The sequence below is a fragment of the Mycteria americana genome, chromosome 20 (assembly GCF_035582795.1).
Source record: "Mycteria americana isolate JAX WOST 10 ecotype Jacksonville Zoo and Gardens chromosome 20, USCA_MyAme_1.0, whole genome shotgun sequence".
Lineage (NCBI taxonomy): Eukaryota > Metazoa > Chordata > Aves > Ciconiiformes > Ciconiidae > Mycteria > Mycteria americana.
The window spans coordinates 4,345,871-4,372,274 of record NC_134384.1 but is presented as its reverse complement, the minus strand read 5'-3'; the positions used below and the strand labels follow the sequence as shown (position 1 = coordinate 4,372,274).

Genomic DNA, 26,404 nt, shown 5'->3' with positions numbered 1-26,404 from the left:
TCAACGAGCAGTCTTGATGTCCACTCTTGATCAGCTTAATACACCAAGTTCCTATTCGTCTTACCAAGTTTATTTTTTTTTTTTAAAGTTGTGTATTTAGCTACAGCAATTATCCACCAAAAACAAGTTTACAAAGGACGGTCAAACAGGGAGAGTAATAATATGAAGCTCTTAAAGACACAAATAGGATTTGCAGATCTGCATCAGCAAAGAAACCACACAATACAGATTAACCCGCAATGCTCAGAACAGAAAACGCTCCACCCATTCAATTCATAGTGAAAACCAATTAGAAACCCTATGTTATGCTAAAAACTTCTCAACTGTTATGTCCCATCTTTTAGGTTTATTCAACTTATCTGGCATTTTTCTGGGCATTCAGTAGGAGAGAGGTCAAACACATTTGTTTTTATGGGAGGGTGGGGAAAACCAAACATAAAGGAAATGCAGAGTACACCATAGTTCTCCAGTACTGGAACCAAGCTTTCAAAAATGAAGTATTTACCAATGGTCTGATGAACTAAGCGTGTTACTGATTTGCTTTTGCTATTGGTGACATCAAACACCAACCTACATGTAACAGCTAAATTACAAATGCAGTAGAAAAGAAACATGAAAAACAACCCTTAAACTCCATCCTACGACTTTTTACAGCACAGTCATTCATGCGTGGATTCTCAGAAAACCAAGTTCTGCAGACTAGACCAGTTACACGGTATACAATGCACCCACAAGGTGTCTTTACACATCTCCAGCATTCCGCTTCAAGACCCAGTGTTCCTCTAGAATACAGCCACAACACATACAGACATAGGTATGTTTTTCAAAAGAACTGTTCTCTGATCTGACAGCAGAGTACTGAAGAGCTATTTATTTAATGTTGGCAGCATGATTCTTAGTGAGTACAATCTCATAACAAAAAATTTTATTTGTGGCCTGAAGGTAGAAATTAAATTTTTAATCCTGTAACGAACAGAGTAAGTAAACTGTATGCCAGATACATTGCAAAACCTTAAAAAAAAGTGACAGGGCTCCACAGCTCATCATTATCAACCGTAACTGCAAACCAAGGAATACCTAAGCAACAGACAGCTCCAATTTCACTCTGCACAGCAACTGTCAGCTTTAAGCAGAAACTCTAGTGCAGGCAGGTGCTCTGTGGAGGACCAGTGACATCTGGTGGCTTGCTGGGACAGACCGGGAACTCCCAGAGGGTTACCACAACACCCCTGCCTTCTTCACAGGCTCCCTGAACACTACAGCCCAAATTAGCTGCTCTGGAGCTTTTTTGTTGTTGTTGTTGTTAAAAGCCACTGCCACTGACAACACAAGAGTGAGCTACGCTCAGACGAAGAATGTGCTCAGCATGCAGTTTCCCCCCTCATCAGTTAACAGGTTTCCACTCCTGAAAGCAAGGGAAATGGGGCGCTCTCTAAATTCTTTTGCTCACAGAGTGTAAACTGTGATCTTTATATCTGTGTCTTCAAACACCTCCCCAAGTATTGCTGAAACTTTATTCCAATCCAGGCCGTCAAGTCCACATCCAATCCTGGAAAATAAGACATCAAAACAGCTGTAATGGCCTCTTTTGGAGCATGCTATGAACAACTAGCCCTTCAAGCAGCTATGATTTTACGTGGCACTAACTCAGCTCACTATAAATCAACATCATGCAGTTAAAATACGGAAACAACCAAGCCCGTATGTTTTGCTATTATTTAAACGCACTGGGAAATGCAAATTTCATTTGCACAAATGAACAGAAGTGGATACTTGAACTCTTACTTCATGGCAGGGGATCATCTCTCAAACATCCTCCTACGCAAGAAACATTGAAGTACTGACACAGCAGTAATGAATTTTCTTACCTAGGCATGGAAATGTCAGTAACTCCATTGTTTAGACAGTGAGCCTTCATGGCTTCTAAACTCTTTCGCATATTCTCATACGTTGGTTTGTGAGAAACTTTCTTCTTTGTAATCTAAGTATAAATGTAAAAGGTCAGTTGTGCCTTTGGCATAGTCACTACAAACTTTTCTTTTTTTAAAAAACACATTCCACTACACTCTGAAACTCCACACCCAGACTTGCTACTGTGAAGGGGAAAAGAACTATGTTTCACAGCTTAAAATAGTATAATTTAGCAGCTAGTTCTGTCAATTTAAAGTTTAAATATACATACATGAGAGAGCTTGGCTTCTCCTCAACTAGCAGTATCTGAGTAATACATCTCACACCTCTTATTTAGAAGAGCATAGTCAAAAAACTCACAACTATTAAAGTCCTCATCATAATATTTAACACAGTTTAGTTACAGGGAAGTGCCTGAGTAATGTCCCACTCTTACCAGGTAGTAAATGTATCGGTCCTCTCTTTGGAGAACCGCCACCTCCCCAGTCTTCTTTTCTAAAGTGAGGAAATGAAGAAGGTATTTTTAAAACAGTTACACTCCAGTACATAATCCCCCCTGCACCCCAAGTAGCTTGGAATACCCTTACTGCTGGAAATCAAGGTTTTCCCTTCAGCTCCTGCATGTCCACCCCACGTGTATCACTCACGTTGATCCAACAGCTCTTGTACGCCGCCAAACTTTTTCTTAAAAAGAACAGCTATGCCTGCACCCATGCGACAGTCCTCGCTGATGCAATGAGCCAGTGAGTCCGTCTGGGGGCATGAGAAAAGGTCCCCCTTAACACACTTGATCTGGAAAACAACACAAACAGAGGGGTAAATAAAAATAAGCTGAGTGTGGACTCAGGTAACAGGGAATTTGGCAAGCCTGTACAGTAACGGGTGTAAGGCATCAAGTTTAAGATGCAGTTCACAAGTAAATGAGTTGGCATGAATTATGAACCCAACATACAGATAACTATCTTTTCTACCAGATCGGTTATGAGTGTCACGTGACAGCTCAGCAGTTAATTTTACAAAATCAATGCTTGAAAAGGAAAATTATGTAAGAGAGTACAACTGGATTAGTGCACGCCTTCAGCATACTATCAGTGTGTCAGTACTGGATATCCCCAGACACTTAGTTAAGCAGGTACGCTCTGTGCTGTTGTACAATATCTGCATCACTGACATAAGCACAAAAGCACAAGAAATTTAGCAATACCAGCCACTTTCCTCCAAAAAGTTACATGGCACAGCCAGCTGCCATGTTATTAGGCCTCTAATTGACAGGAAGGCCTCTTTACAGAGCCACATATCACAGGAGCAGCCCGCGTAACCCATTTTCTACGCACTCTCTCCTCCTGATCCTTGGAGAAGTGGGTGGCCATGGTAGCGTGGGCTACGGTGAAGACTTCTGTGGCTGGAAAGATGAGAGAAGAACAGAATTATTAGGAACCCCAAACTAGGCAATAAGCTGGTGTGCCAGAAGGTGCAAGGCTTTATCTATGGGACAGCTGGGACAATCAAGACACCCCTTGAAAACAGCAAAGGGAGAGGCCAGTACCCCTAAACAGTGTGGTGCAGCTTTCCCGCTGCAGCCCCACAGCTCCAGCCCATGAGGTGCAAGGAGGCCCCAGCCCAGGGTCACCACACAACTGGCACCCTCAAGCCTTCCATCCAAGTCACCCCTGCCCCTTCAGGAAACCTTCAGCAGGCCACACCCGCGGACACGCTGTGAAGAACGATCCGCCGGGCCGGGGCTTGCGCCACGAAGAACCTGCCCAGCGCTCCCCACATCAGCCAGCCCAGCCCAGCCCAGCCCTTCCTCCGCTCCACCACCGCGGCCTTAGCGTCACACGAGAATGGCCGCCGTCGCTCGCCTCTCTAGGCAGGCTGGAGGAGCGCCCTCTCTATGATACTCGCCGAGAACATTCCGAAGACCAACCTACCGTCGCCCCCGCGCATGCGTAAGACGTTCAGAGGCGGAGCATAGAGTAACGCGGGAAAAGGGGTGGAGCCTCCGTCGGCGCTTGCGCATTGCGGGCCGCGGCGGCCCTGAGAGGCGCGCGCACTGCCTGGGGCGCAGGCGCAGTAGCCGCGGCGGGGCAGGGCGCAGGTGGGCGGTGCCCGGCGCTAAGGGCCGCGAGGAGGGAGGCGGAGCCATCCGGGGCGGGCGCCGTCGTGCGCCTGCGCGGCCCGTGCCCGCCCCCTCCCTTGCCTTTGTTCGGGGTTGGGCGCCATTTTGCGCGGCGGCTGAGTGGAGGCGCTGATTGGGTTTCGGGGGCCGGTAGCGGAGCCAATCAGCGCGGGACCCGAACCGGGGGAGCGAGGCACGGTGAGTGCGAGCAGCCAATATGGAGCCCCCGAGCGCCGGCCCCAGCGCCGGGATTGGCGGGGCCGAGTGACCAGTCAGGAGGCCGCTCGCAGGGCCGGGGCCGGCCGGCCGGGCACTGGGGGAGGCGAGGGGACGGGGCCCGGCTCCTCCGGGGGTGGGGGGGTGCCCCGGGAGGAGAGGGGCTGGGGGCGCCGGGCCCCGGGAGGAGAGGGCCCGGGACGGGGGCGGGCGGAGCGTACCGGGAGGTGCGGGCGCGGGGCCGAGGGCGGCGGCGGTGGAGGAGCAGGCGCGGCCGCGGCGGAGGAGAAGGCGCGGCCGCGGCCTGGGCCGCTGAGGGGAGGCGCGCGGCGGGCCCGGCCTCCCTTGGCGGGGACAGGCCTTGCCCGTGCGGGGCCGCTGGGACGGGAGCCGGCAGGGCCCCGCCCTCGACCGGCCGGGCGGGGGGAGCGGAGCGGGCGAGCCTCCCCGCCGGCCCTGCTGACAGATGGGCCGCGGGCAGCCCGGGCTGCTCCTCCTCCTCCTCCTCCTCCCCCCCTCCTCCCCGCCTTGCCCGGGAGAGGTGGGGGGAAGCCGCCGAGTGTGCGCCGGGGGCAGGTCGCTGCCCCCCTTCCTCTTCCCCGGGGCTGCCAGCGTGCCGGTGAAGCGGGCGTGCGCGCTCCCCCTCCCGCCTCCCCTAAACGCACCTGGACGTCAAATGTCGCCAGCTCCTCTGTGAGGAGGAACAGCCCTTCTTGCGGGAGCGAGGGGCCCCGGTGCTACCTCGCGTTCTCCTCCGTGAGCTGCAGGGCATTGCCTCGTCCGCCTGAGCACAGCGCAGCGTGCTCTGCCCGCCGAGAAAATCCCCAGGTCTGGGACTTTCTGCAGTAAAATAAAAACGTCCCAGGGTGAACTCCTTGACTTGCGTGTTTGATAAGGAGGTCGGAAACAAAATCCGGGTCCCACATGTCTTATTCTGCCAAACAGTGGGAGATAAGATTGTGGCCTGTCTGTGCTGTTTAGTGAAATCCTGTCTTTGGCTTCGCGTGGGTGGCTGTCCTCCGCTGGTGTCCTTAGAGGATGACAATCATCCGGGTAGATTGACAGGGTCTGCCCTAGAAACTTCTGCCAATTTAGTAACATCGCTTCAGGGTGCGACACGTTTTAAAATGATGCTTTCAAGCTAGCTCAAGTCCTAGCACAGTTTATCACACTATTTTGTTCTTAGCATAGCTTATTTGCCAAGAGAACGGTTGTTGATGTAGCTTCTATAGCCTCATATGTATATGTCTATATGAATATATACTGATGGAACTAGAATACTAAGTCATTTTCAGCGCAGACCAAGGGCCTAGCGAGGAGGAGCCGACTGGTGAGATCAGCCGTGGGAGGAGCATGCCATTGAAGCAGATCACCGATCTTTAAAATTTAACTTCGGTATAGTTACACTGGTGCTCTGTATTTTAATGAAGGGAGTGAAATAATCCCTTGGAGGACTACAGTCCAGCACACGTAAAAATCTTCTGTTTGTAACTTTGGCTAGCCACAGCTGGTGCAGAGCGTTAGGATTACAATGCTGCAAATATTTTAAGTAAACGAGACAGGGGCTTGATACGGGGGTCTGTGAAGAAGCATTCCCAAGGAGAGGTACGGCTGTGCTTGATTATTGGTTGTGGCGTTAAGGAAGCCTTTGGCAAACTTTTGGCAAATACAGTTGACTGGCATCCTGTGCTTGCTATTGAAATACTTCCCTGAAGAATGAAATGTGGGAGCTGTTTTCTGACAGGCCCACAGGCATTTAGGGCAGAAATTTAAGTATACAGTGCAAAATTGAAATGAGAACCTTGGTAGACAGTATCATCTCCAGAAAGAATATTCAGAAAGATTATTCTGGCAGGCTGTGAAAAACTGTTACTAAATGGGCCAAGGATAGAATTAAAATTGCAGTAAAATGTAGTGCCTTTCAGTGGTGTGACTCAGGTATCTTTGTGGTCTCCAGGGTTAGCGTCATTACATCCTTATTCTGAAAACCAGATCTGATAGGGACTGAGAAGGTTCTTACATTATTATGGCTGAGTATTATGCCCCCTGTAACGGGCATGCTTCTGGTCTGTCATGATACATACTGGGTAATCGTTTATTTTTGTAGGTAAGCGACATTTGGTGTTAACATGCAAGAAAACAACATGTAAAATCATTGCGTGTTTTCTTGGGTCACAGTGAGGAGTAAGTTGATGAAAAAATGAAGTGTTGTTAAGATAAATGCAAGACACTGAAGTACAAAGCATGTTTTAAAGTTAAAGAGCAGGAAGTGTGAGAGGGGTCATTACAGTAGTAACCACAGCAACAGTTACAGTTAGTTAGAGTTGTGAATAAATTTTGTGTGCATTTCTTTGAAAACTGAAGGGGCCTGGTTTTTTTGTTGCTTTAGACTTCAAAGATTAAGTTATAGGCTGCTTTTTCACTAATGTAGCAGGTACTTGTTCAGTCATAGCATAAATCAAATACCTCATTAAAAGTAATAGTAAGAATTCTTCCCTTGTTGATCAACTGAGAAGAGATGAGATGTGAGGGAGAAGGAGGTAATGGAACTAAGTATTTTATTTCAACAGTGTGTTCTTCGTATGTGTAGGCAAGGGTCCAAGAAATGAGAGGCAGTAAAAGGATGGAAGCAGTGAGAAGTCTGCTGGCTAATTTCAAAATAAATGAAAGTAGGAAGAGAGGAAAGAGATGTGAGGAGGGAGTGCTGCGTAGTTGGGGAAGGAGAGACAGTTTCACTTAGCTTTGTTGAATTCTTGAAATGTAGTTTCGATTTACACCTAAACTTTGTATTTTGTGAGGTGTTTTTGGTGATAACACCACTCTGCTCCACCAAAATGCAGTGTAGGCAACTGTCTATAGCCTAGAACACGCAGATTCGAGGGGAAAACAAGAAGATAAACAGGTTCATAGCTACTATTTGATTCACTGAAGATAATGACAGAGTTGAGATTGAGATACTTTTTGCTTCTCAGTCAAGTTACGTGTTCTTGAAATTAGAATTCCAGTTTTGTTAATGAAAGTAACGTGACACTATGAAAGAGGTAGGTCCTTGATTAAACAGCGGCTCTTACCGTGTGGTTCAGACCTCAATGTCAGCAGATGGTTTGCTTTTCAGCTATTGTAAGATAATACTAATCTTCAAACCTTGGGACAATAATCATATGCTTTTTTAACTTCTCTTGCCAGATACACAGAGCGAGGTGTGCCTTTCACCGTATTGGAACTGAAGCGCTATGGAGCAGTACACGGCGAATAGTAACAGTTCCACAGAGCAGATTGTTGTGCAGGCTGGACAGATTCAGCAACAGGTATGGAAAGTGATAACGGGTGAGGCTGGCATTGCCAGTGCTGAGTTACAAATCTTTTTCTACTTTTCAGAGTTTCACAGAACCAGCAAGATGCTTCATGATACTGTCTGGATATGTGTTTACCTGACTTCTGTCACCTGATCAGTGATCTGACTTGACTTGAAGTCAGAGTAAATATGTTTTTAAAACAAATACTTACTATAATATTAAATTAATAAAATTGCAGGTATACAAGTTACCAAATTTCAGTGTATTAGGGAGTTTGCAAACTGGTAGCGATGGGAGGAAAGTACCGAATCCTCTCTGAAAATGGAGGAAACAGAATATTAATACAGTCAGTTGTCCACAAGGAACAATGTAGATTCCCCCCCAAATTGAAATAGGTTTTGTTCAAGCCCATAGAGGCTTTCTCCGGCTTTCTCCAAAGAATTATTTATTGAGATCCTTTGTTTTAGAACTACAGGTGGATCAAGATGAACACACAGTACAGGAATTGTAACAAAACATGTAGCTTTGGATGAATTCATCCATTCCAGAAAGAAGTTTCTAGTTAATGTCATAACGTGCAGATGAGTAGGGCTGGGGTTTTTTAAGGGCTTATAGATTTTTACTGTTGTTAAGCTTCACCCATTCAGATACAGTAATGCATTCTCAGATCAGCTGTGCTGGTGCTCAATTTTTGTTGCAGCTTATATTTGTTCTAGTTCAAGGCAAGAGGAGTTTCTCAGTTTGTCATGCAAATGAATGAGCCACTGGATCGTGTTTTCAGTGAGATACCCTTAGCTTTGTCATCAGCCTATTTGAGTGTTTGATAGCGGGGACCAGCTTCTTCCATTGAATTTAGTTGAAGTTGACTTTTTGAGTCAGAACAAGGTTGCACTTGAGGTTAAAAAATTCTATATTAAGAATTATCAAAAATACGTGCTTCCAGCAGATAACCAAAGTTATATTTGGTTTTATTGATAGTTTGTAGGTAAAAGGGAGGTAAAAACGTACCTTGGCTTGTTTCATTTTTAGTACATGCTCTTAAAGCCTGTGTTGTATTTGATACGAAATGTTTTTCTAAAATAAATTTTTTTATCAGGCCTGTTGTAGTACAGCTTTTAGTAGAGAGATGTCCTTCATCTCCCAAATGCTAACACAGTTAACACAGATTATTTTGGGACTCTTTAGTAAGAGGCTAAAGATAGAAAAGACTTCTGGATGTAACTGCTCTTGCAACCTCTCAAGATTGTCCTTCAAGGTCAGTGGTGGGAAGACATTGATGCAGGGGTGACATAGATGAAGCTTAGACTGTAGTCAAGCTATAGTGCTGCTGTTCTGTGCAGAAAGGAATTTATGGCCTTTATTGTAACTAACAAGTCTGACAAAAATCTGGAACCCTTTCACAGTAAGAAACCTGGGCAGTGAAAGGAAACACTAAGTAGAAAGGTAGCAGTCTAAAACACTAAAGCTGAGATTTTAAATTCTGCAAAATAATCTCTCATGTTCTTTGTAAGCGATTTTTGTTTGGGATATTGAAGCCTATCAGTATCATACTCAGTTTTGTCGGTATTCCATTCTCAGGTTTGCTAAACATAGTCGCATTCCTTATGTTCCAAGAGCAGTGTGTATGAATTTTAAATTCACCCTCTTCCAGCAAAGTGTCGTCATCTCTTGTCAGAGCTGTGCATTTCCATGTTTCAAGCTATTCCTGTTCCTATTCCCAGCAGCAGGGTGGTGTCACTGCTGTCCAGTTGCAGACTGAGGCCCAGGTGGCATCCGCCTCAGGCCAGCAAGTCCAGACCCTCCAGGTAGTGGTGATCTCTCTAATTGTGTTTGTGAGCACTGCATGACTCTCACCATTGCCACATATCTAATGCTGTGTTTTTTCCAGGGTTTGAAATAGGAAAAGGAAAAATTGTTAGCAGTAGTATCTGTGCTTTACGCTAGCTGTAGGGTTTTCCATGAAGAGCATGGGATTATAGCTTTTCACTGGATCTCAGGTGCATGCCAGAAACCCTGATGCATTTGTGAATTCCTGCTGCTGTAATTCTGAAAATGAATAGTGGTTGAAATGAGAGTGAAAAGGAAAAAACACCAAGATGAGGAAGTAACAGTCAAGAGATACAACCCAAAGATTTCCTGTAGTTTCAAGGAGATTAGATTTCTGATATCCACTGTGAGTTCTATGTCTTCACTACATGAAAGAAAGACAGAGAGGTGGTAGATGACCCCCATGAGCTTGAAGAGTGAAACTTTTTAATCTGTGATTAAAAAAAGGGCACCTGGGGACAATATTGGCCTCTGTGGGATTGAGAGATCTGATTTCTTATTTACGTGTGAACAACACAGGGAAACCCAGGAGAAGTATGTATCCTTAACAGTAAATACATCACAAATTGGAAAGAAATGCAAGGTTATTTCAAACCCCGATTTGTTTCAATGTGAAGTATTTTCTGTCTTGCAAACTTCATTTCATTAGCTCACATAGGAGGCTTTTAAAGGAGTTGATAAATCCTGCATAGCCGTAGCAGTTTAGTCATGCATTTTTCACTCGGTATTTTGGTTTTGTTTGGTTTTTAATTCTTCAGAGGAGGAGAGTTCCGAGAGGCTAGAATGGTCTTGCCAAGTGTAAAGTTGAACACAGCATTTTTTATGTTCAGAGTTAAAATATGAAAAGCTGGCTGACTTGAATTGCTTGGGTCACTGTGGCCTCCCGGTCATCGTTATGTCCCGTCTGTGTGTCGTTGTCCCGTGTCCCCCCCCCTTTTTTTTTTCTTTTGGCTTGCTCTAATACATTAACAAGAATCCTGGAATGTATCGTTTTTCTTTCTGCTTATTGGATATTGTACTGCTGACTGTGCTTCTCTGTGGCTGACATGAGCATGCTTATCTCTCCCTCTCTGTGTTGTAATTCAGAACAAGTACTACTGATTTTTTTGGGGGGGGACTTGTATGCAATAGTTACAAGGTTGAAGAACAGAACAGTGTCGCAAGGGTATTAGGTGGCCTGTAAAGTCACAATATTCTATGTAGGGCATTGATCACTGAGGCATAACTGTAGTGGTTTCCGTAGATGTGTTAGCATATAATTCACTAAGGTATTTGAACTATGCAAAATGAAGCTTTTTTTTTAGGTAGTTCAGTATGTGCTGAAAATCTGTACTGATGTTTAGTCTGGTATTCTACAGTGGCTGAAGAGTGAGCGTTCGCTATTGCATATTCTTCAAATTTACAGGTAGAAAACCCAAGAACTCAGTGACTTTTTATCATGTTGTGTTGCTCTTGTTTCTAAACAACTCAGAGCATGGTAAAGAGTGATCACCTAGTTCATAAGACTCATTTCACATTTAAGCCGTGGAGGTATGCTATTTTCAAAGATATATTTTGGGGAGTTTGGGGACTTAGCGGGTAAGGGGTTTTAAACAGAGAGGTTTTCCCCTTGCTTTTCTTTTCATTGGCCTTTTTTCTAGTAACCAGAGATGTACCTGGTCCAGGAGTCCAGAGACTCTTATGCCAAATTTATAAATCTGCTGTAAGCCTTGTTGGGCCAAGAAGTGGCTGCTGCTCATTTTCTTCCACTCTTCCTTACTGAAATACATTTTGCATTGTTATATTTATAATTTCACTTAATAACCACGAAAAGATTCTCTAAGAACATTGCATGCTATATATTGGTTAGGAAATGGAAATGTTGTAAGCGTGTAGTTGGAGGGAGTTGAAGCTACCTCAGAATCTCTCTGTCAGAATAGCTTATTTAGAGCTTTTTCTCATTAGGAACCCCAATCAAAGATTAGTAATAGTGATGTGGATAATGAAGTTTCTTTTATTACACTTTGCTCGCAGGCTGTGCATGAAGATAGTTATTGTGTCTGGAAAATTTAGCTGTGCTTGTCATGCTTTATTGCAATTCGACTTGCAAGTTTTGGTTAGACTGCAACAGAAAAAGATAATTTACTAAATCCAGTAGCACATCATGGAAAAAGATTTAGAAACTAAAGATATTCAATGCTGATTCTGAACCCAGGTTAGTGACTGTTGCTCAGGTTCTCTGGTCACCACATTAAAATAGGTAAGCATTTAGCCTCAGTAGCCGCTTCAGTTTCTGGCTTCACGTCACCAGACTTTTTCATTGTTCTGTTTGTTTTTTCTCCTGTTTCCTAGGTTCAGGGTCAACCACTAATGGTACAAGTAAGCGGAGGTCAGCTGATCACATCAACTGGCCAGCCCATCATGGTGCAGGCTGTGCCTGGGGGTCAGGGCCAGACAATCATGCAAGTCCCGGTTTCTGGAACACAGGGACTGCAGCAGGTGAGATAATCCTAATTTTATTTAAGATAAATTGCAGAGAATGAACTGTGATGTTCTCACCTTGGCAGATAATATGTTTGCCTCAGCACTCTTAAAATAAACTGGGCAAAGACGGTTGTTCTCCAGCTATGGATCTGGCAGTGAGCTGCGTGTTAAGAATGCAATGAGAATTCTTTGTGTAGTTGATTTTTGTATTTTGTGGGATGGTGCAAACCTTTTAAAAGTAGTCCATTAAAATACAGCTGGAGTTGGTTTGGGGTTTTTTGTTTGGGGTTTTTTTATTTTTATTTTAACTGGCCCTTGCAGTATAGTTGGTGATCTGGTGCCTACTCAATTTATGGCTCAGAAAGAGGATTTTTAAAATTATTATTTATTTAAGAAAGCTTCTTGAAAATAACTCTTGTGCTTGAGTTCATCTCATATGTGATGGCTGAAGGTGAATTTAAACATTTCCATCGCACAGAAGGTAATACTGTAGAAGGTATAGAAGATGGATTTTATTAGAAGCAATTATTTTGAAATATTTGTCTAAAAGACAGTTTTTAAATTTAAACAGGTGCTCAAAGTGTGTTCCTCAAAAGCAAAGGGAAGAACTGTAACAGTGGCATAATGAAAGTGTTCTAGGGATTTGAGAATGGGATTTAGGAATCAAGTTCAGCACAGTCCAGGAAGGCACATGATGTCTCAGTGTTTTGAGAAGTTTATTTAGTGTTTATTTAAAATTTCTTTTGTTGAAAAACACTATATTTTGTGTTAGGTTCTTTACAGTCTGGTTGTTGGAGGAAAATCCATAACTGGGTTTTTAAGCACAAGCTTCAAGCCATATTCCAGTTTCTCTTTTCTAATCTAAGAAATGATCCACAATGGTGGAAAGACTTCTCTGCAAAGCTGAAGACAATATATATATTTTTTGTATATATATCCAGGAGTACTTCTGTATGCTGGATAATTAACACTCTACCGATATCTTAAATCTTAGTCCTCTTTTTTTCTTTCACCTGAGTAGTATTATTCCTAGTTTCATGTGAATGATTTATTTCTTTTGACCGTTTTATTGTGTAAGCAGTGGAGAACTGCTATGACATAATGACACTAGCATGTTATGTTTCCTCTATTCTGTATGGTTGTGACTGCTGTGTCACAGGGAGGAATAAATTAAAACTCTTCATTTTAAAGTGGAAAAAGAGAAGAATCAGTGCTTTCTTTTTCTTTGCAACAGTAAATCATCCTCAGAGATGATTTGGTAATGCTGAGGCCAAGGAAGGAGAAATAAGAGGCATAGTTAATGTTCCTTTCTGACTCTTTCTTCCACAGATTCAGTTGGTCCAGCCAGGTCAGATTCAGATTCAAGGTGGGCAGGCTGTGCAGGTACAGGGGCAGCAGGGCCAGACCCAGCAGATCATTATACAGCAGCCACAGACTGCAGTTACTGCTGGCCAGACACAGGTAACTGCACCAGCATGAAAGGGTTTTCTTGAGAGAAATAGGAAGAGAAACTTGACAAATGACTTAAGGTGTGGTTAAGTAAAAAAAGAGAAAAAAAAAAAAAAAAAAACAACAAACAGAGGAATTATTAATATTGAGGAGAACTTGAGAATAAATTTCCTACTTTTGTAGTGTTTTCATACGTAACTCTGGGGCAGAATAAATAGATTGCATGTTTTTATTCATTGTGTTTCTGTATTTTATTGGTTCATGGTTGTTTTTGTCTATTAGTTGAAATTTGAAACATGAAGTATTGCTAATTTCATACTTGGGCCATTTTGTGAAGTAGTCTAGTCATACCTGGGTTTTCTGCTGATGCTCTTGTTTAGGACCAAAATTAAATTTCTGAGCAGAATAGTTCTTCCTTTAACATATTCGTAGTGAGACAGGAAACCTAGAACTTGTTTCTTTCAATATTAAATAATACAGTGTTAGAAAAAGTATGTTATATGTGCTTTAGGTATTTTATCTACAGTTCAATTGCTTTGTGCTCCATCCTATTTCTTGATGCTGGTAATAAAGCAAAAGAAATAGATGCCTGAAACACCTTAAGCACCATGTGTTAATTCAGGAATTGTAAAATTTGAAAAATAAGCAATTTGTAAAGTTACTGCGTTCTTTGTTTTGTTTAGACCCAGCAACAAATAGCAGTTCAAGGACAACAGGTAGCACAAGCAGCTGAAGGCCAGACCATAGTCTATCAGCCAGTTAATGCTGATGGAACCATTCTCCAACAAGGTATGAGCTTTGGTGTGAGGAGTCAGGACTTCTTAATATCTCTTTGATAGGTTTTTATTGCCTTGTAATTATTGTCAAAGAAAACACTGAGTTGCAATGATAGTAGTGCTGTGAGTGCTGTGATATGAATTGTTGGCGTAATGTGTGGAAGAAGAGATGTTTATGTTATTATACAGGAATTCAGCCTGCGGTTCTTTCCCCAGAAGAATAAAACATGGCTCTTTTCTTTGGCAAGGACTATTAGAATAGAAACTCTTAAGTTTGCTTTTACATCTTAGAGTACATGATCTCTTCCCTGACAGTGGGATTACTGTGCAGATACAAATGCAAAAAATAAGAAGTATGAGGACCAGGTGATGGAATTTAGTTAATAACTTGCAATGCTTTTCTAAATGTTTTTGCTTGTTATGGAAGAATGAATGAGTAAAAAACAGAAGTGGGACTAATGGTGTTCCCTTCTTTTTGTGTGCGTGTTTTTGGATTTTTTTTCTTTTTCCTTTTGTGTTTTATTTTCTTAAAGTTACAGTCCCTGTTACAGGCATGATCACCATTCCAGCAGCCAGTTTGGCTGGAGCACAAATTGTCCAAACGGGAGCCAACACCAATACAACCAGTAGTGGACAAGGGACTGTCACAGTGACGCTGCCAGTTGCTGGAAATGTTGTCAATTCAGGTGGAATGGTTATGGTATGTCTTTAACTTCCCATTGGTCTTCTTAAAGGTTGAGGTTTAAGATGTCTGTACACAAACTGTTGGCTGAGATTCATGTCACCTTAATATGATCAGTCTTCTCAGTAGCTACCATTAGTTTAAAGGTTAAACAATGTAAGTTTTCAGTTTTAATGGCCTGTGTCCTATTGCGATCTCTGTATTCTGTACTTTCTTTCTCCCACAGCAGATTATTGAGATCAGAAATCTAGAAGCTGAAATTCAAAATAAGCTGTTAACCGATAAGTAGAGGTTTAAAAATACTGAATCAACTATTGCTTTTCTTGAGGATCCCTTAGTATTTGTTTCTCTCATTCATAAGAGGGCTTTTTCTGCTAATTCTTATTTCTTTGTAGTGATGCCTTTTAATGTGAATTTTATTGTTCGTCCCCACTAGATGTCAGCAGCTCTACGAGTAGTATTTGCTTAAGAAATGCTCTGAAGTGATCATATAAATTAAATAAGTGATAACCAAAAAGAAAGGGAAGCAATGGGCATGTCCGGAATGCTTAATTTTACAAGAAGCAGTAACACGGTCATAGAATTGTATATTGTATTGAAATTTTACCATTATCAGAAAAAAAACCACCAAGCAGAACTGAGATGCAATTGATTTGTTTTAAATTTGTTCTGTAGTTTGAGAACAATTTTGTTACTCCTTTCAATTTAAGTAGGTGCATTATCTGAACAAAACCCAAACACTTTCCGTTTTAACTTTTTTTTTTAAATTACTTTTTTGCATTCACTTTGTGTTCTGAGCTGCAAGTACTAAAGACATATTCTTCTCTGCACAGATGGTACCTGGAGCTGGATCAGTACCAGCTATCCAGAGAATACCTCTGCCTGGAGCAGAAATGCTCGAAGAAGAGCCCCTCTATGTAAATGCCAAGCAGTATCACCGGATCCTTAAGAGGAGGCAGGCACGTGCTAAGCTTGAAGCAGAGGGAAAAATTCCCAAAGAAAGAAGGGTGAGAATATAACCCAGATCTAATACAGGGTTGCTCTATGAGAAAGGCACAGAAAACCACCTGTGCTGGAAAATGAGGACTGGAATCTTAAAGTGTTCTTCAATTTTTGTGTGTGTTCATAAGCTACATCAGAGTAATTTTTTTAAGTCCCTTGGTGGCAGTCCTGCTTCCTTTGCATGCTTTTAATTGTTGAATATGTATGTGGCTGTATTGCAAATGGGCATTTACTGTAAACGCTTTATCTTTGGGGAAGGACAGGGACTGGCTAGGCTTTTCTAGCAGTCAGGAGTTTCCCTTATTGAAAGTACTAAACTAGAAATAGTAGGCTAGTCTCTCATTACCTCCTTCGTATTGTTGCAGAAATATTTGCATGAATCTCGGCATCGTCATGCCATGGCCAGGAAGCGGGGAGAAGGTGGACGTTTCTTCTCACCAAAGGAAAAAGACAGCCCTCATATGCAGGTAAGTAGAATTTTGTCTGTTCTTTGGACAACTGCCACTTCCAGTTCTTCAGAATACACTTTAGAGGTGTTCTTGTACTGTTTTGCTTGTTCTTTTTTGGGCTAGGCTGCTGACCTTTGTCCCCCTCTGCCTTTGAATTTATGTTTCAGGCATTGTAAAGAAACCTTCTGTCTCACTTCATGTAGAGAGCAAGTGTCTTTTTGCCTTGAGTAATTAAATTATAGTAATATTGATGGAAATGTATTCACTTTGTTTTTCAAACAGAGAATGCTTGTATCTGTTTGTCCTAAGAAATATAATCTTTGCAGACTTTCTGGTTGCATACCAGAAGTATTTTTTTAGGACGTGAATTAAAGGTAGAGACATCTTATCTTACATCTGGAAAATTAAAAAATGTGAATATCTGATTCTTAGCTGCATATTGATTTACATTAAAAGTGAAGACAGGTTTTCAAAGGAAGGGACACGATAGAGTAGAATTAGCAAATTCTGTTGTTGATTAGTGCTTTAAAGCAGTCCTGTGGTTTAGTGGGATAATATTTCTTAGTCTGAAGCGGAATCCTTCCCAAATTCTAGACCAGTACAAGGTCTTCCCTATTACCAGAAACAACACATTACTAAGAACTATTAGGATTTAAATATCCCATTCTCTTATGCTGGCCTGTAAAACCCAGGAAAAATATGACATGTTTAGAGATCAAGGGGGAGCGGCAGGAGTATCTCCTCTTGATAGAGTTGTGTGTGATTCTCTCTGCTGTTACAGAAAAATGTTGAAGTTACAACATGATATGTATTTTTAATCTGTAGGATCCAACTCAGGCCAATGAAGAAGCAATGACACAGATGATCAGAGTCTCCTAACCACTGCTTAAAGAAAAAAAATAACTTAATAGAATTCCCGTCCTTTCTGCAAGTCTGTCCTACCTTTCCAGTGTATCAAGCGAGTCTTTCAGTGGGACAATCGCCATACCACAGCCTATCCTTTTCTACAGAACACGCACCACGTTTTCAGTATGTGGTCGAGATTTTAACTGCAGTTGACTCAACAAATAGAAACTTAACGACTTTTTCGGTATACTCTTCTGATCCAGCGCAGGGATTTCAGAGTCTGACTGCTCATGCCTTTTGTTTGTTTGTTTGTTTTCTTCTTTTAAACATCTCTTGCATTAAGATTGGCCATGGGTGAGAGTGTGCCACTGACTCAGTGATCAGCAATAACTCTGGCATGCTGAAGCAGGGCCAGCAAAGACCTCTTGGAGTTATGGCCCTTCTGTACAGAGACTTAATCCAGTTTATAGCAACCAGCACTGACATGGCTGTACCACAGTACTTTGTTTTCCCAGCAGAGACTTGTTATTTACATCCACTCCTTACACCTTTGGACTTTATTGTCAACTGAACTGCTCCCTGTTGTTGCATCTGCACTTCTGAAACTGGCAGAAACTGAAGGGGGTTCTTTTAAGTTCCACCTTGTAAAATCTGTAAACAGCAAGCTCTTCTCTGGGAAAAGTTCAGCCATCCAGTCAAAATGATATAAATATTTCAAGATTATTACAGGACTTGATATGTTGTGTATCTGTTCCAAGAAGTAAGAGGGGAGAGGGTGATGTGGGGATAAGGATTTAAATAGTAAAAGCAATCTCTTGGTGTTTTTTGGTATGTTTATTACCAGTGGTTGTTGCTTTGGAAGAAAAGCGGATGCTAGTATAAAAAGGATTAAAAATGCTAAGTGAGTCTCTTCAAAAGGATTTCTTTTTTTGATCTTCCTTCTAACTTGCCAGTCCAGTGTATGGTTCCTCCAAAAGACATAAAATCTGCAACCTTGGAGTGATAGCACTTGACCATCTTTGTGACGGTGTTTCTTGATGTCTGTTCTAAATCAGTTCTACAATTCTCTCATTCTACAAAGAGGGAGGCATTGTTTCATGACAGCAGAAGCATAGGACAACTCAACTTAGCTCATCCTGATGTAACTGAAGGACTGTTAAACAAATGAAGGCAGATATTGATGAACCTTTCGGGCTTTTTATAGACTATCCTCTTTAAATTAAAAAAAAAAAGTGGCACTTAATGAAGGAGGAGTACTTACATTTAAAAAAAAGGATTTTTTCATGACCTATAGCTGGCTTCTGGCTGAGTATCTTGACAAAACGTATCTTTATCTTTAATTCCATAGCTCATTACAGATTTTAAGCTTGCTCCATTCTTACTGATTTGAAATTTGGTGATGGAAGCTGTAGTTCATAACCATTTTACCAGGTGATACTTGCATCTTTCCATGCCTGTCTGTTGCTATTTTGAATGAGTTTTACAGGCTCTCTGTGTATCACCTGCATGCTGTAGTCCCATCTCTTCCAATTTTTGTGTTCTCGAAAACAAAACTGCATCACGGCAGTTAAGCATGGGATTGGAAATACTGCCAGGCATTGTTATTGCAGGAGATGATTATGAACCTGAAGAGGTAAAGTAGCGTGGGGTGTTTTTGAGAAAAGCATCCAAGGATGGGAAAGACTGCTTTAAATTCAGTGAACTCTGTTTTCAAGTGACAAAAAAAGTAAATGAAACTTGAAAAATACAACCCATATTATCTCCCTTCTATGTTTTTCCCATTTACTGAAAGCTTATGACTAAACACAAAATGTAGGACAAATTAGCAAGTTGTAAAAGACTGGGAGGATACAAAAAGACAGCGCCTTGAAAATTCTCTTTACTTGGGGTAAAAGAGAAAAATACTAGACCTAACAGTATGAGAAGATGGGAAGGAATGCAAGAGGAGGGAGCAGAAATGTGGAGAAATGTTAGATTCTACATTGCCAGCAGGCAGTCTTGGAGGAAGAGTATGCCTGTCGAGATACTAAGGATGACAATGTTTAGGTCAGCCATCTGTGGAAGTGCATAGCCAGTGAAAGAACAAAGAAGAAATGCAGATTTGGTATTTATAGTTAGGCAGCTGGATTTATGGAGTTCAGTTAATTTTCTTTCTGAATTTTTAGTTCCATGTTCTTACCCTCACCACAGCTGACATAGTGAACTGAAGCTGAGAAAGAAACTGTTTGACACACGATGACACCTGCAGCTATGGGGGGAGGTGGCCTCGTTCTTGACATGCAAATCTTCTTTCTTTCAATTTTGTCTTAAATTATATTAGCAATCTAACGCTCTGCTCACAGATCTTACATTAGGATTTTCTTCTAATGATTCAAAAGGCATTTGTTTACCTCCGTTGCATTGATGCCATCTTCGGTGCTTTTGGTTGCTTCCGCCTTAAAATACTTGGCCAATTAGAGCATGGTGCTTATTTTCTTCAGTTGGCAACTATGAAATCCTCACCTAGCATTTCTTGTGAGGTCACTCATTTCAGGAAATATGTAGCTCTCTTTTAGTGAAGGAATAACAAAAACTTTGCTTCAGTTGAATTTGCAGCATTATTGTAAATATTTTTTTAGATCATCTGTACATTTTGTCAGTGGAGTATTCATGTGCTGGAGGAATATTTCTGTGCTGGAGTAAGATAGCCTCTCCATAACGTTTCTGCTCTTCAACTGATGGCTAATCTCTGGAGTAACCCCTCTGAGAGTTGAAAGTTAGGGAAGCAAGATTATTGCTCTGACATAAGTATTTTTTTTAATGAGTAATTACTTCTTTTCTTAAAGAACTTGTAAACTTCTTCAAAACAGCTAGAACTTTTTTCCCAATAAGCCCTTCATATATAGGTTTTCTGATCCGTTGTTGTAGAATGTGTATTAAGACCTATGGATTTGTGTTATATAGGAAGTCTTATTGTTAATACTTTAAATAGTGATGTAAAAGCCTGAGTGCTACTGTCATATTTTTCATTTGCTTTGGGTTATGTGTATTCACTTCTAAAAGTAGTGTTTGCTTGGTGGGATTGGAGTTATCGGTCAACACCATGTTACCAAAAAAGTTTGCTTTCTTTTCCTGGGTAAATTTGTTAAATTGGAGACATCATCAAGTTCAAACTTCTCTAGTAATTAAATGAGAATTCTTTGGGGATTGGCTACACTTGAGCAAAAACTCCACTTTGGGAGTGCATAAAAGAGTGGATGAGGATAAAAGAAGAGGCTCGAGGAGAACAAGAAATGTGGTCGATTGACCCAGAGAGCACTGGAGCAACAAACCAATCAAAAACCAGTTTTATATGAGTGTAAAGAATGGGATGTGGAAAATGGTCCTCAAGTGATGCTAAATGGCTTTAAGGCCTTGCATGTTAAAGGGGGGGGGGAATCTTTTCTTTGTGAACGGGTGTGGGAGGGCACTGAGATTAATGTAATGTAAGGTAAAGTTTGTACATAGTTAAAAGTTTATAATTTTTTTTATATGATGCATTTTTTCAAGTGTATTTTGGTCTTTAATAGATGCAATTGTAAGTACTGTGTACACTATCCAGCTAATAAAAATTTATAAACCAAGAACAAGCTTTGGCTCTGTTTTTCAGACCTGCTCTTTTCAGTCAAGTGGCAGCAGTGACAGAGTGGTGAGGAGGGAGCAGTGAGGGCAGGCGGTTTTAGCACCACTGAGAAACGGCTAGGTGGCCAGCGAGCTTTCCTGCCCTCCATGAAAGCAGGGAGGAGAAGGGGTCAGCTCTGCCTCCACTTTGGCGGACGGCTGGGTGTGCCTGCTGCACTTCTGCCCTGTGGGGAAGGACCCAGACATGTTCGTGTTCATCTTCCCTTCCACCCCCATCCTGCCATCTTGCCGCATGAGGGGACTGCTCTGCCCGCCCTTGGGGCCTGACTGCTGGTGAGTCCTGGAAGCTGATTGGCTGAGGGAAGCTGGGGAGCCTGACCGTGGGTATCCATTGGATGGGTGTTGCTCTGGGACACCTCTGATTGGTCGGTGAAGAGGGCGTCCATCATGCCCTGCTGCTCTTCCTCACAGGCTGAGGTAGTGCCTCAAGATGGTGGGGTGGTTTGCATACAGGAGCTGGATTGTTTGAGGAAGGGCTGCAGGAAGGATGGCAGGAGGCCTTGCCTCTCGGCTCTGAGCCCAGGGAAGCTGCTGTGACCCTCTTGGAGTTGGGAAGTGGCCTCAGTGAGGTGGAGGAGGGAAGGAAGGCTGCTTTGAGCTGGCCAGTGTTGCTTTTGTGTGTCCTTTGAGTGTGGGGAGAATGTTTGGTGAGTCTGGGCTGCGAGGAAAGAGGATGCACAGCAATCATTGTTTGAAAGAAAAATTACCATTCTAATCATTAAGGGAAGTATGCCTAGTAGTCACATTATGTCCCTTCCATAGCTAGCCGGCTCCTGGATATCTGTTGGCATAATGCTCAGCATGCCTCAGGGACATTTCAGCCTCTTTGCATGCTTGCTGCAGGATTCATTGCATTGAATAATTATCCCTGAAAGGCCATGCAGAAGAATCCAGTGATTATACAGAAGCTGCCCTGGAGCACAGGGAGTGTCCTATGGGTGCAGCAATGGAATCTGTACAGGGCTGCGTAAATGTAAGAGATGACAGTCCAACTTCATGTTACCCAAATGCTCTTCTAAGACATTCATTCCTTTATATTCCTGGTTACCTTCCAGGAAGGCAGTTTCTTCTTGTCCCCAAATTCCCAAGTATCATGTCATTATCTTTTTTGGCCAAATATGACTGTATGGACACCCTTAGAAAGAGCTTATTCCTTGTGTTTTGGCACAAAAGGAAGTTTTCCTCTTAAGAGGATTGGGCAGGCTTTGAAAGGTTTAAGAGAGAGTCAGTTTCCATGTCTGCCTGCTAATCCCTCTCAGGCATGCTGTTTCTTCCACGCGTGCTGCTCAGGATCTCTCAGCAGTATTGTAACTTAAACATTCACTACGATAACATAAATACTTTTATCAAGGCTGAGGTCCCACACTGTTAGGTAATCTTTGTGTGGTGTCATCTAGTTGTATGTTACAGTATTGTTGAAACGGTTCCTGTGTATGTTTACGGTTCGCAAAGCTCTTTGTGTTAAAAGCAGCCATATAAAAAAGCAAAACATCTGCCTAATTTTTTTTCCTGTGTTCTTGGGACAGGCACTCTTTTGGAAGGGATACACTGAACTTCACAGGTGTTTGTAGCTATACGCTATATTCTTGAAAGAACAGTAGTCGCTACCCCAGGTTCTGGGGACCTGGTTTTGCCCTCACTGGTGCAAAAGCATCTCTGCTACCAGAGGTTCAAAGCACACGTGAATATCACTAGCTGACAACAAACAGAACAAAAAAGGCCAAGTTTTACACTAAACACTATTGTGTTTCTTTCTCCTGCAGTGGATGCCTTAATGATGTTTTCCAAGTGAACCAACTGTGAGTGACATCTTTACGCTACTCATAAAACAGCTTGGAAAAACTGGATGAGTTTGTATTTAGCTACACTGAAGTGGTCCCAGAGCTCCAACAGAAAATTGGTGCGTACTTCTAATGCCAGTTATAATGGGGCATAACCATACCACCTATGTTAACTGTCTAAATTAGGGAATATGGTGTCCCCATAAGTGAGACAGAAGTTCCTTCAGCAGGCAGTTCAGAGCATCCAGTTAAGTCCTTCTGTTTGGAAATACCTTCTGAAAATGCCTTTTTCCCTCTGCTGAATGTACAGGACCTGGCCTCCTAACTCAGACACTGTTATGTGCTGCGAAGCCCCCACAGGCTGGCAGTCAGAGTGGGTCCTGAAGAAAGCTGGCCTGGTTTTCTGTCACTGCATTGCTGGCAGCTCTGCAATCATGATGAAATGCAGAAATGCTGGAAGTGTGATTGTTGGCAAATAGAGCAGAATAAATCCTCAAGGACCTCACAGCTGAAGATTCGTGAATGCAGAAGAGCATGAAGGGCAGTGGCCCAATGGAGTAAGCAGGCATTGTAGGCCTGGAGGGAATGCCCTCAGCACACAATAGGTTATCTGATTACAAAGCCACTCGGATATTGATTTTTACAGCTTTTTGCTTTATTCTTAATTTGAAATTCTTTTCAGTTCCCTAACAAGAACAGGAGCAGACTAATTTAAAGCAATCCCTCACTTTGGAGAGAAGTTCCTCTATCTGCTAATCTTGGGCTAGTCACGGTTGCCAGGATCTTGTCCTTTATTGCTGAGTTTTCCTTTCTGGTAATCAATATTTTGCAATTGCTGGGCATGGGGGAGAAGTAAGGCAGGAAGTTGAGAACAATTGAACGGGTATTCTGAAGTGAATGGAATGAATAAGATTTTGTACTACTAATGTGAAGTGAATAGGGTTGGTAAGTGCTGGGTTTTCTCTTTCTTTAGGTTCTTCATGCAATGACACTTCACTGATACTTTGTACTTGGAGGAGCTAGAGACAATAATTTGTTCCAAAAATGTTTTCACGTTTCAGTTACTTCGAGAGGAAGAGGAAAGGTATGAACGAGCCAGCTTCGTTTTGTCTAGCAGGAGACTCCTTGGTCTCTGTAGTTTTGCACTCACGCAGTATATCCAAAATTCAGTTTACTTTACCATTTTGCTTTCTGTGGGGCTTTCAAGACATGGAGCAGAACTGTATGGTTCACATAGTGGCTAATAAAACATCATCCTTTTCCTCTCTGCCTTTTGATCAAATCTCCATGCCATATGCATATGGCAAATTTTCCCCAATTTGCAAAACTGCTACAGGAAAGCACTTAGATGGCATAATACTATGATGACTGTAGCAGAATCTCTAGAGTATAATTTATAATTTATTATACGATTGTTATGTTCTTCCAGAACACTTAGGGCAAGAGCTCTTTGCAGTGAACAGGAAGTAACAGATGAAGGTGCCTAGCCATTAGTCAAATGGGTATTCATTTACTCCTTATTGGAGATGAAAATGGTCCTCTTAGTGTTTACTGCTTTTGAAGTGAGACAAAGAAGAAAGAAATAACTATTTCAGCATAGGCTGCAGAGAATGTTTAGATTTGGAGTGAGTTTTAACTAGATGTCCTGTAGAAGGACAGAGGAGATGTCTGGAGGCACTGGAACGGAATGTATTGACTAATAGCCTCAGTCTTAGAAAAAACTCCTGTCCTCTTACATCCTGTCAGCTGTGCTCTGTCGGTCTGGTACACCCAGTCTCTCAAATGCCACAACTTTATTTCCTGCTACTGTCAAATGAAAGATAAGCTGGGAGGACACGTGAGACATTAGCCAGATACACATCTACACCACTATTCAACAGCCAATATAGAACTAGGTCACTAGCTAGCTGTCTCTGTCAGGCTTATCTGAAGACATGGTCAGGTTTGTAATGTCCCAGATGTCCAGAGGCTGCTCGTACATAAGTTAGACCATTCCTGAATGTGGTTCCACAGCTAATCATAACAGAAGTAGATTGGATGGGCTGCTGATGCTTTCCAAACTTAACTACCAAACATGCCAATCTAAACTGGGTCTTACGATAATTCTTCCTTCGTTGTAGGCGGTTCAGGTTACTTGCAAATCTCCATCATTTGCACAGAAGGAAAATACCTGTAAGATGTTACAAATTTAGAAAGATTTGAGAATATTTGTTGTGTCTTTACTTTAAATCAGGCAGTTACATATTTAAATTTTGTGACAGGACTGATGCCGTCCATAGAGATAACCTGTCCCTAGAAACACCCTCAGATTTGTCATACGGTAGTAGATCATCTTCCGCTTTGTAGGCAGAAAGAGGTGTATACCAGTAAGCCTCTCTATTTAACTTCTGTTATTCAGGATCTGAGGCCCCCAGAACTTTCACTGTATATGCCATTGCACCCAGATGAGGAATGTAGGCATACAAAGTTTTAGGTGCTTTCAAAGAGTCAAACAGGCTAAATAAGGAGTGGAATTTGTATATTGAAGCCTATTATGTTAACCATTTGTCTTTCCTATTGTATATCATTTCAGACCTTAATGGTATGGTTCCCACACTAACACTGTTAACATCTCAAAAATGACCCAAAGCACAAAGGTGTCAGTCATTAATTCTTTCCAGAGTTGGTCAATGCAGTGAAGACTGAAAAAAAAAAAGAAAAAAAGGAAATAACAATATGCAAGAACAGAAAATGGGAAGTTGGCACAGGAAGTGAAGAATGCAATCTTGCAAGCCTGTTTAGGAAGCCAGAAATTTATTTCTTTAGCTATTATTATGTTTTTTTCTAGCTTTATTTTCAGAGAATTTGCAATAGAGGGACAAAATAATCTCAGATATAATGGCAAAAAACCTGCTATCATGTAGCCACATCAGACCAGTCAACAGAATTGCCTTCCTCTCTCCCCTCTCTCTCTCTCCCCGTCCCCTGCCCTTCCAGAATTGTACAAGCACTCACAGGCAGAGTGGAGTTTATATGATTCATGGACGTCTTCTCTGCCTTTTCGCATTCCTTTCCTCCCATGCCACCCAGTACCTAAGTTGGAGTCTTCTTGCAATCTTAATACCAAAAAATTAAAGCCATTTTTGTATCATATTCAACATCCTCGGGCCCAACTCACAGAATTAAGATGAAAATCTCAGATTAATTTTGGGATTTATCCATAATCCCTAATGGTTGTTTGCACATATCACCACGATAACATGATTCAGTAGTTTGATCAAAATGTGTGTAATTTATAATAAAGTCAAGCTAGATTTATACTATAGCTTGGGTGTGGCATTAATAAACAATAAGCACCAAAGGCAAGGAAATACAAAGTTATTTCTGTGTAAAAATAAATTAATAAATATCTTTGGGTGTAAATTCTGCACCCACATGTTCAAGCTGAAGACATTTTGTATTGTAACGTAGGCAAATATTTTTCAGCAAGACCCTTGTTTACTAAAACATGTCAAGTGCATTACTTCTCTCTCTGAAGTCCGTGAAACAACTCGTATGTTTAAAATAAAGCAGATTCTTTACCACTTTGCTGACCTGGATGTTATCAGAATGGGCAATAATTAACATTTTATATATGAGTATTTAAGTGAGCTGTTGAAGTTGAAATTCTAAAGGAAGTATCGTGTTTCCAAATCTCACAGCCCTTTGTTGACTGTGGCACTGTATCAGTTGCTACCAGAGAGAACCAGTTTCCTGTATTTGCGTTTGTAATTGCCTGTCATTTAAAAATAGAGCAATTTGGAAAAAGCAAATATACCATAGCCTTCCACTAGATTTGCTTACCAATAGCTGAATTGTGATGCTGTACTATTAGAAAAGGGCAGTTATTTTTTCAGGGAAAGTTTGTGCACCCTTGAGCCTCATCCTTTCAGTTGCTTTCTGACCCGC

General features: G+C 41.9%; 2 protein-coding genes across 18 annotated transcripts; one reads left to right on the top strand and one right to left on the bottom strand.

The window, feature by feature from the left end:
• Positions 1–908: 908 nt before the first annotated feature.
• Positions 909–5,044, bottom strand: OARD1 (O-acyl-ADP-ribose deacylase 1). 4 transcript variants are annotated; one of them, XM_075521942.1, is made up of 6 exons: positions 4,912–5,044; positions 3,246–3,313; positions 2,559–2,703; positions 2,348–2,406; positions 1,869–1,981; positions 909–1,549 (listed from the first exon to the last, which is right to left on the bottom strand). In XM_075521942.1, the coding sequence occupies exons 2-6, from the start codon at positions 3,279–3,281 to the stop codon at positions 1,447–1,449; spliced, it is 456 nt and encodes a 151-aa protein (XP_075378057.1). In that variant the 5' UTR covers positions 3,282–3,313; positions 4,912–5,044; the 3' UTR covers positions 909–1,446. The 4 variants fall into 4 exon arrangements, with proteins under 4 accessions (XP_075378057.1, XP_075378058.1, XP_075378055.1 ...); XM_075521943.1 differs by lacking the exon at positions 4,912–5,044 and adding an exon at positions 4,468–4,696; XM_075521940.1 differs by lacking the exon at positions 4,912–5,044 and adding an exon at positions 3,615–3,781.
• Positions 4,071–20,447, top strand: NFYA (nuclear transcription factor Y subunit alpha). Of its 14 annotated transcripts, none has more exons than XM_075521926.1 (11): positions 4,071–4,228; positions 7,433–7,554; positions 8,639–8,797; positions 9,264–9,347; positions 11,701–11,847; positions 13,162–13,293; positions 13,965–14,070; positions 14,591–14,757; positions 15,573–15,746; positions 16,107–16,208; positions 17,016–20,447. In XM_075521926.1, the coding sequence occupies exons 2-11, from the start codon at positions 7,480–7,482 to the stop codon at positions 17,067–17,069; spliced, it is 1,200 nt and encodes a 399-aa protein (XP_075378041.1). In that variant the 5' UTR covers positions 4,071–4,228; positions 7,433–7,479; the 3' UTR covers positions 17,070–20,447. The 14 variants fall into 14 exon arrangements, with proteins under 14 accessions (XP_075378041.1, XP_075378042.1, XP_075378040.1 ...); XM_075521927.1 differs by having other exon boundaries at positions 9,264–9,350; positions 14,609–14,757; XM_075521925.1 differs by having other exon boundaries at positions 9,264–9,350.
• The last annotated feature ends 5,957 nt before the right edge of the window (positions 20,448–26,404 follow it).

Excerpts from the sequence above, each read along its gene's own strand:
- OARD1 (XM_075521940.1), bottom strand. The coding sequence starts at position 3,690 with ATGTGGGGAGCGCTGGGCAGGTTCTTCGTGGCGCAAGCCCCGGCCCGG. Across the intron at positions 2,704-3,245 it reads CCAAGGATCAGGAGGAGAGA|ATCAAGTGTGTTAAGGGGGA; the intron begins GTGCGTAGAAAA and ends GTTGTTTTCCAG. Across the intron at positions 1,982-2,347 it reads ACCGATACATTTACTACCTG|ATTACAAAGAAGAAAGTTTC; the intron begins GTAAGAGTGGGA and ends ATTTATACTTAG.
- NFYA (XM_075521925.1), top strand. The coding sequence starts at position 7,480 with ATGGAGCAGTACACGGCGAATAGTAACAGTTCCACAGAGCAGATTGTT. Across the intron at positions 13,294-13,964 it reads TTACTGCTGGCCAGACACAG|ACCCAGCAACAAATAGCAGT; the intron begins GTAACTGCACCA and ends TGTTTTGTTTAG. Across the intron at positions 16,209-17,015 it reads AAGACAGCCCTCATATGCAG|GATCCAACTCAGGCCAATGA; the intron begins GTAAGTAGAATT and ends TTTAATCTGTAG.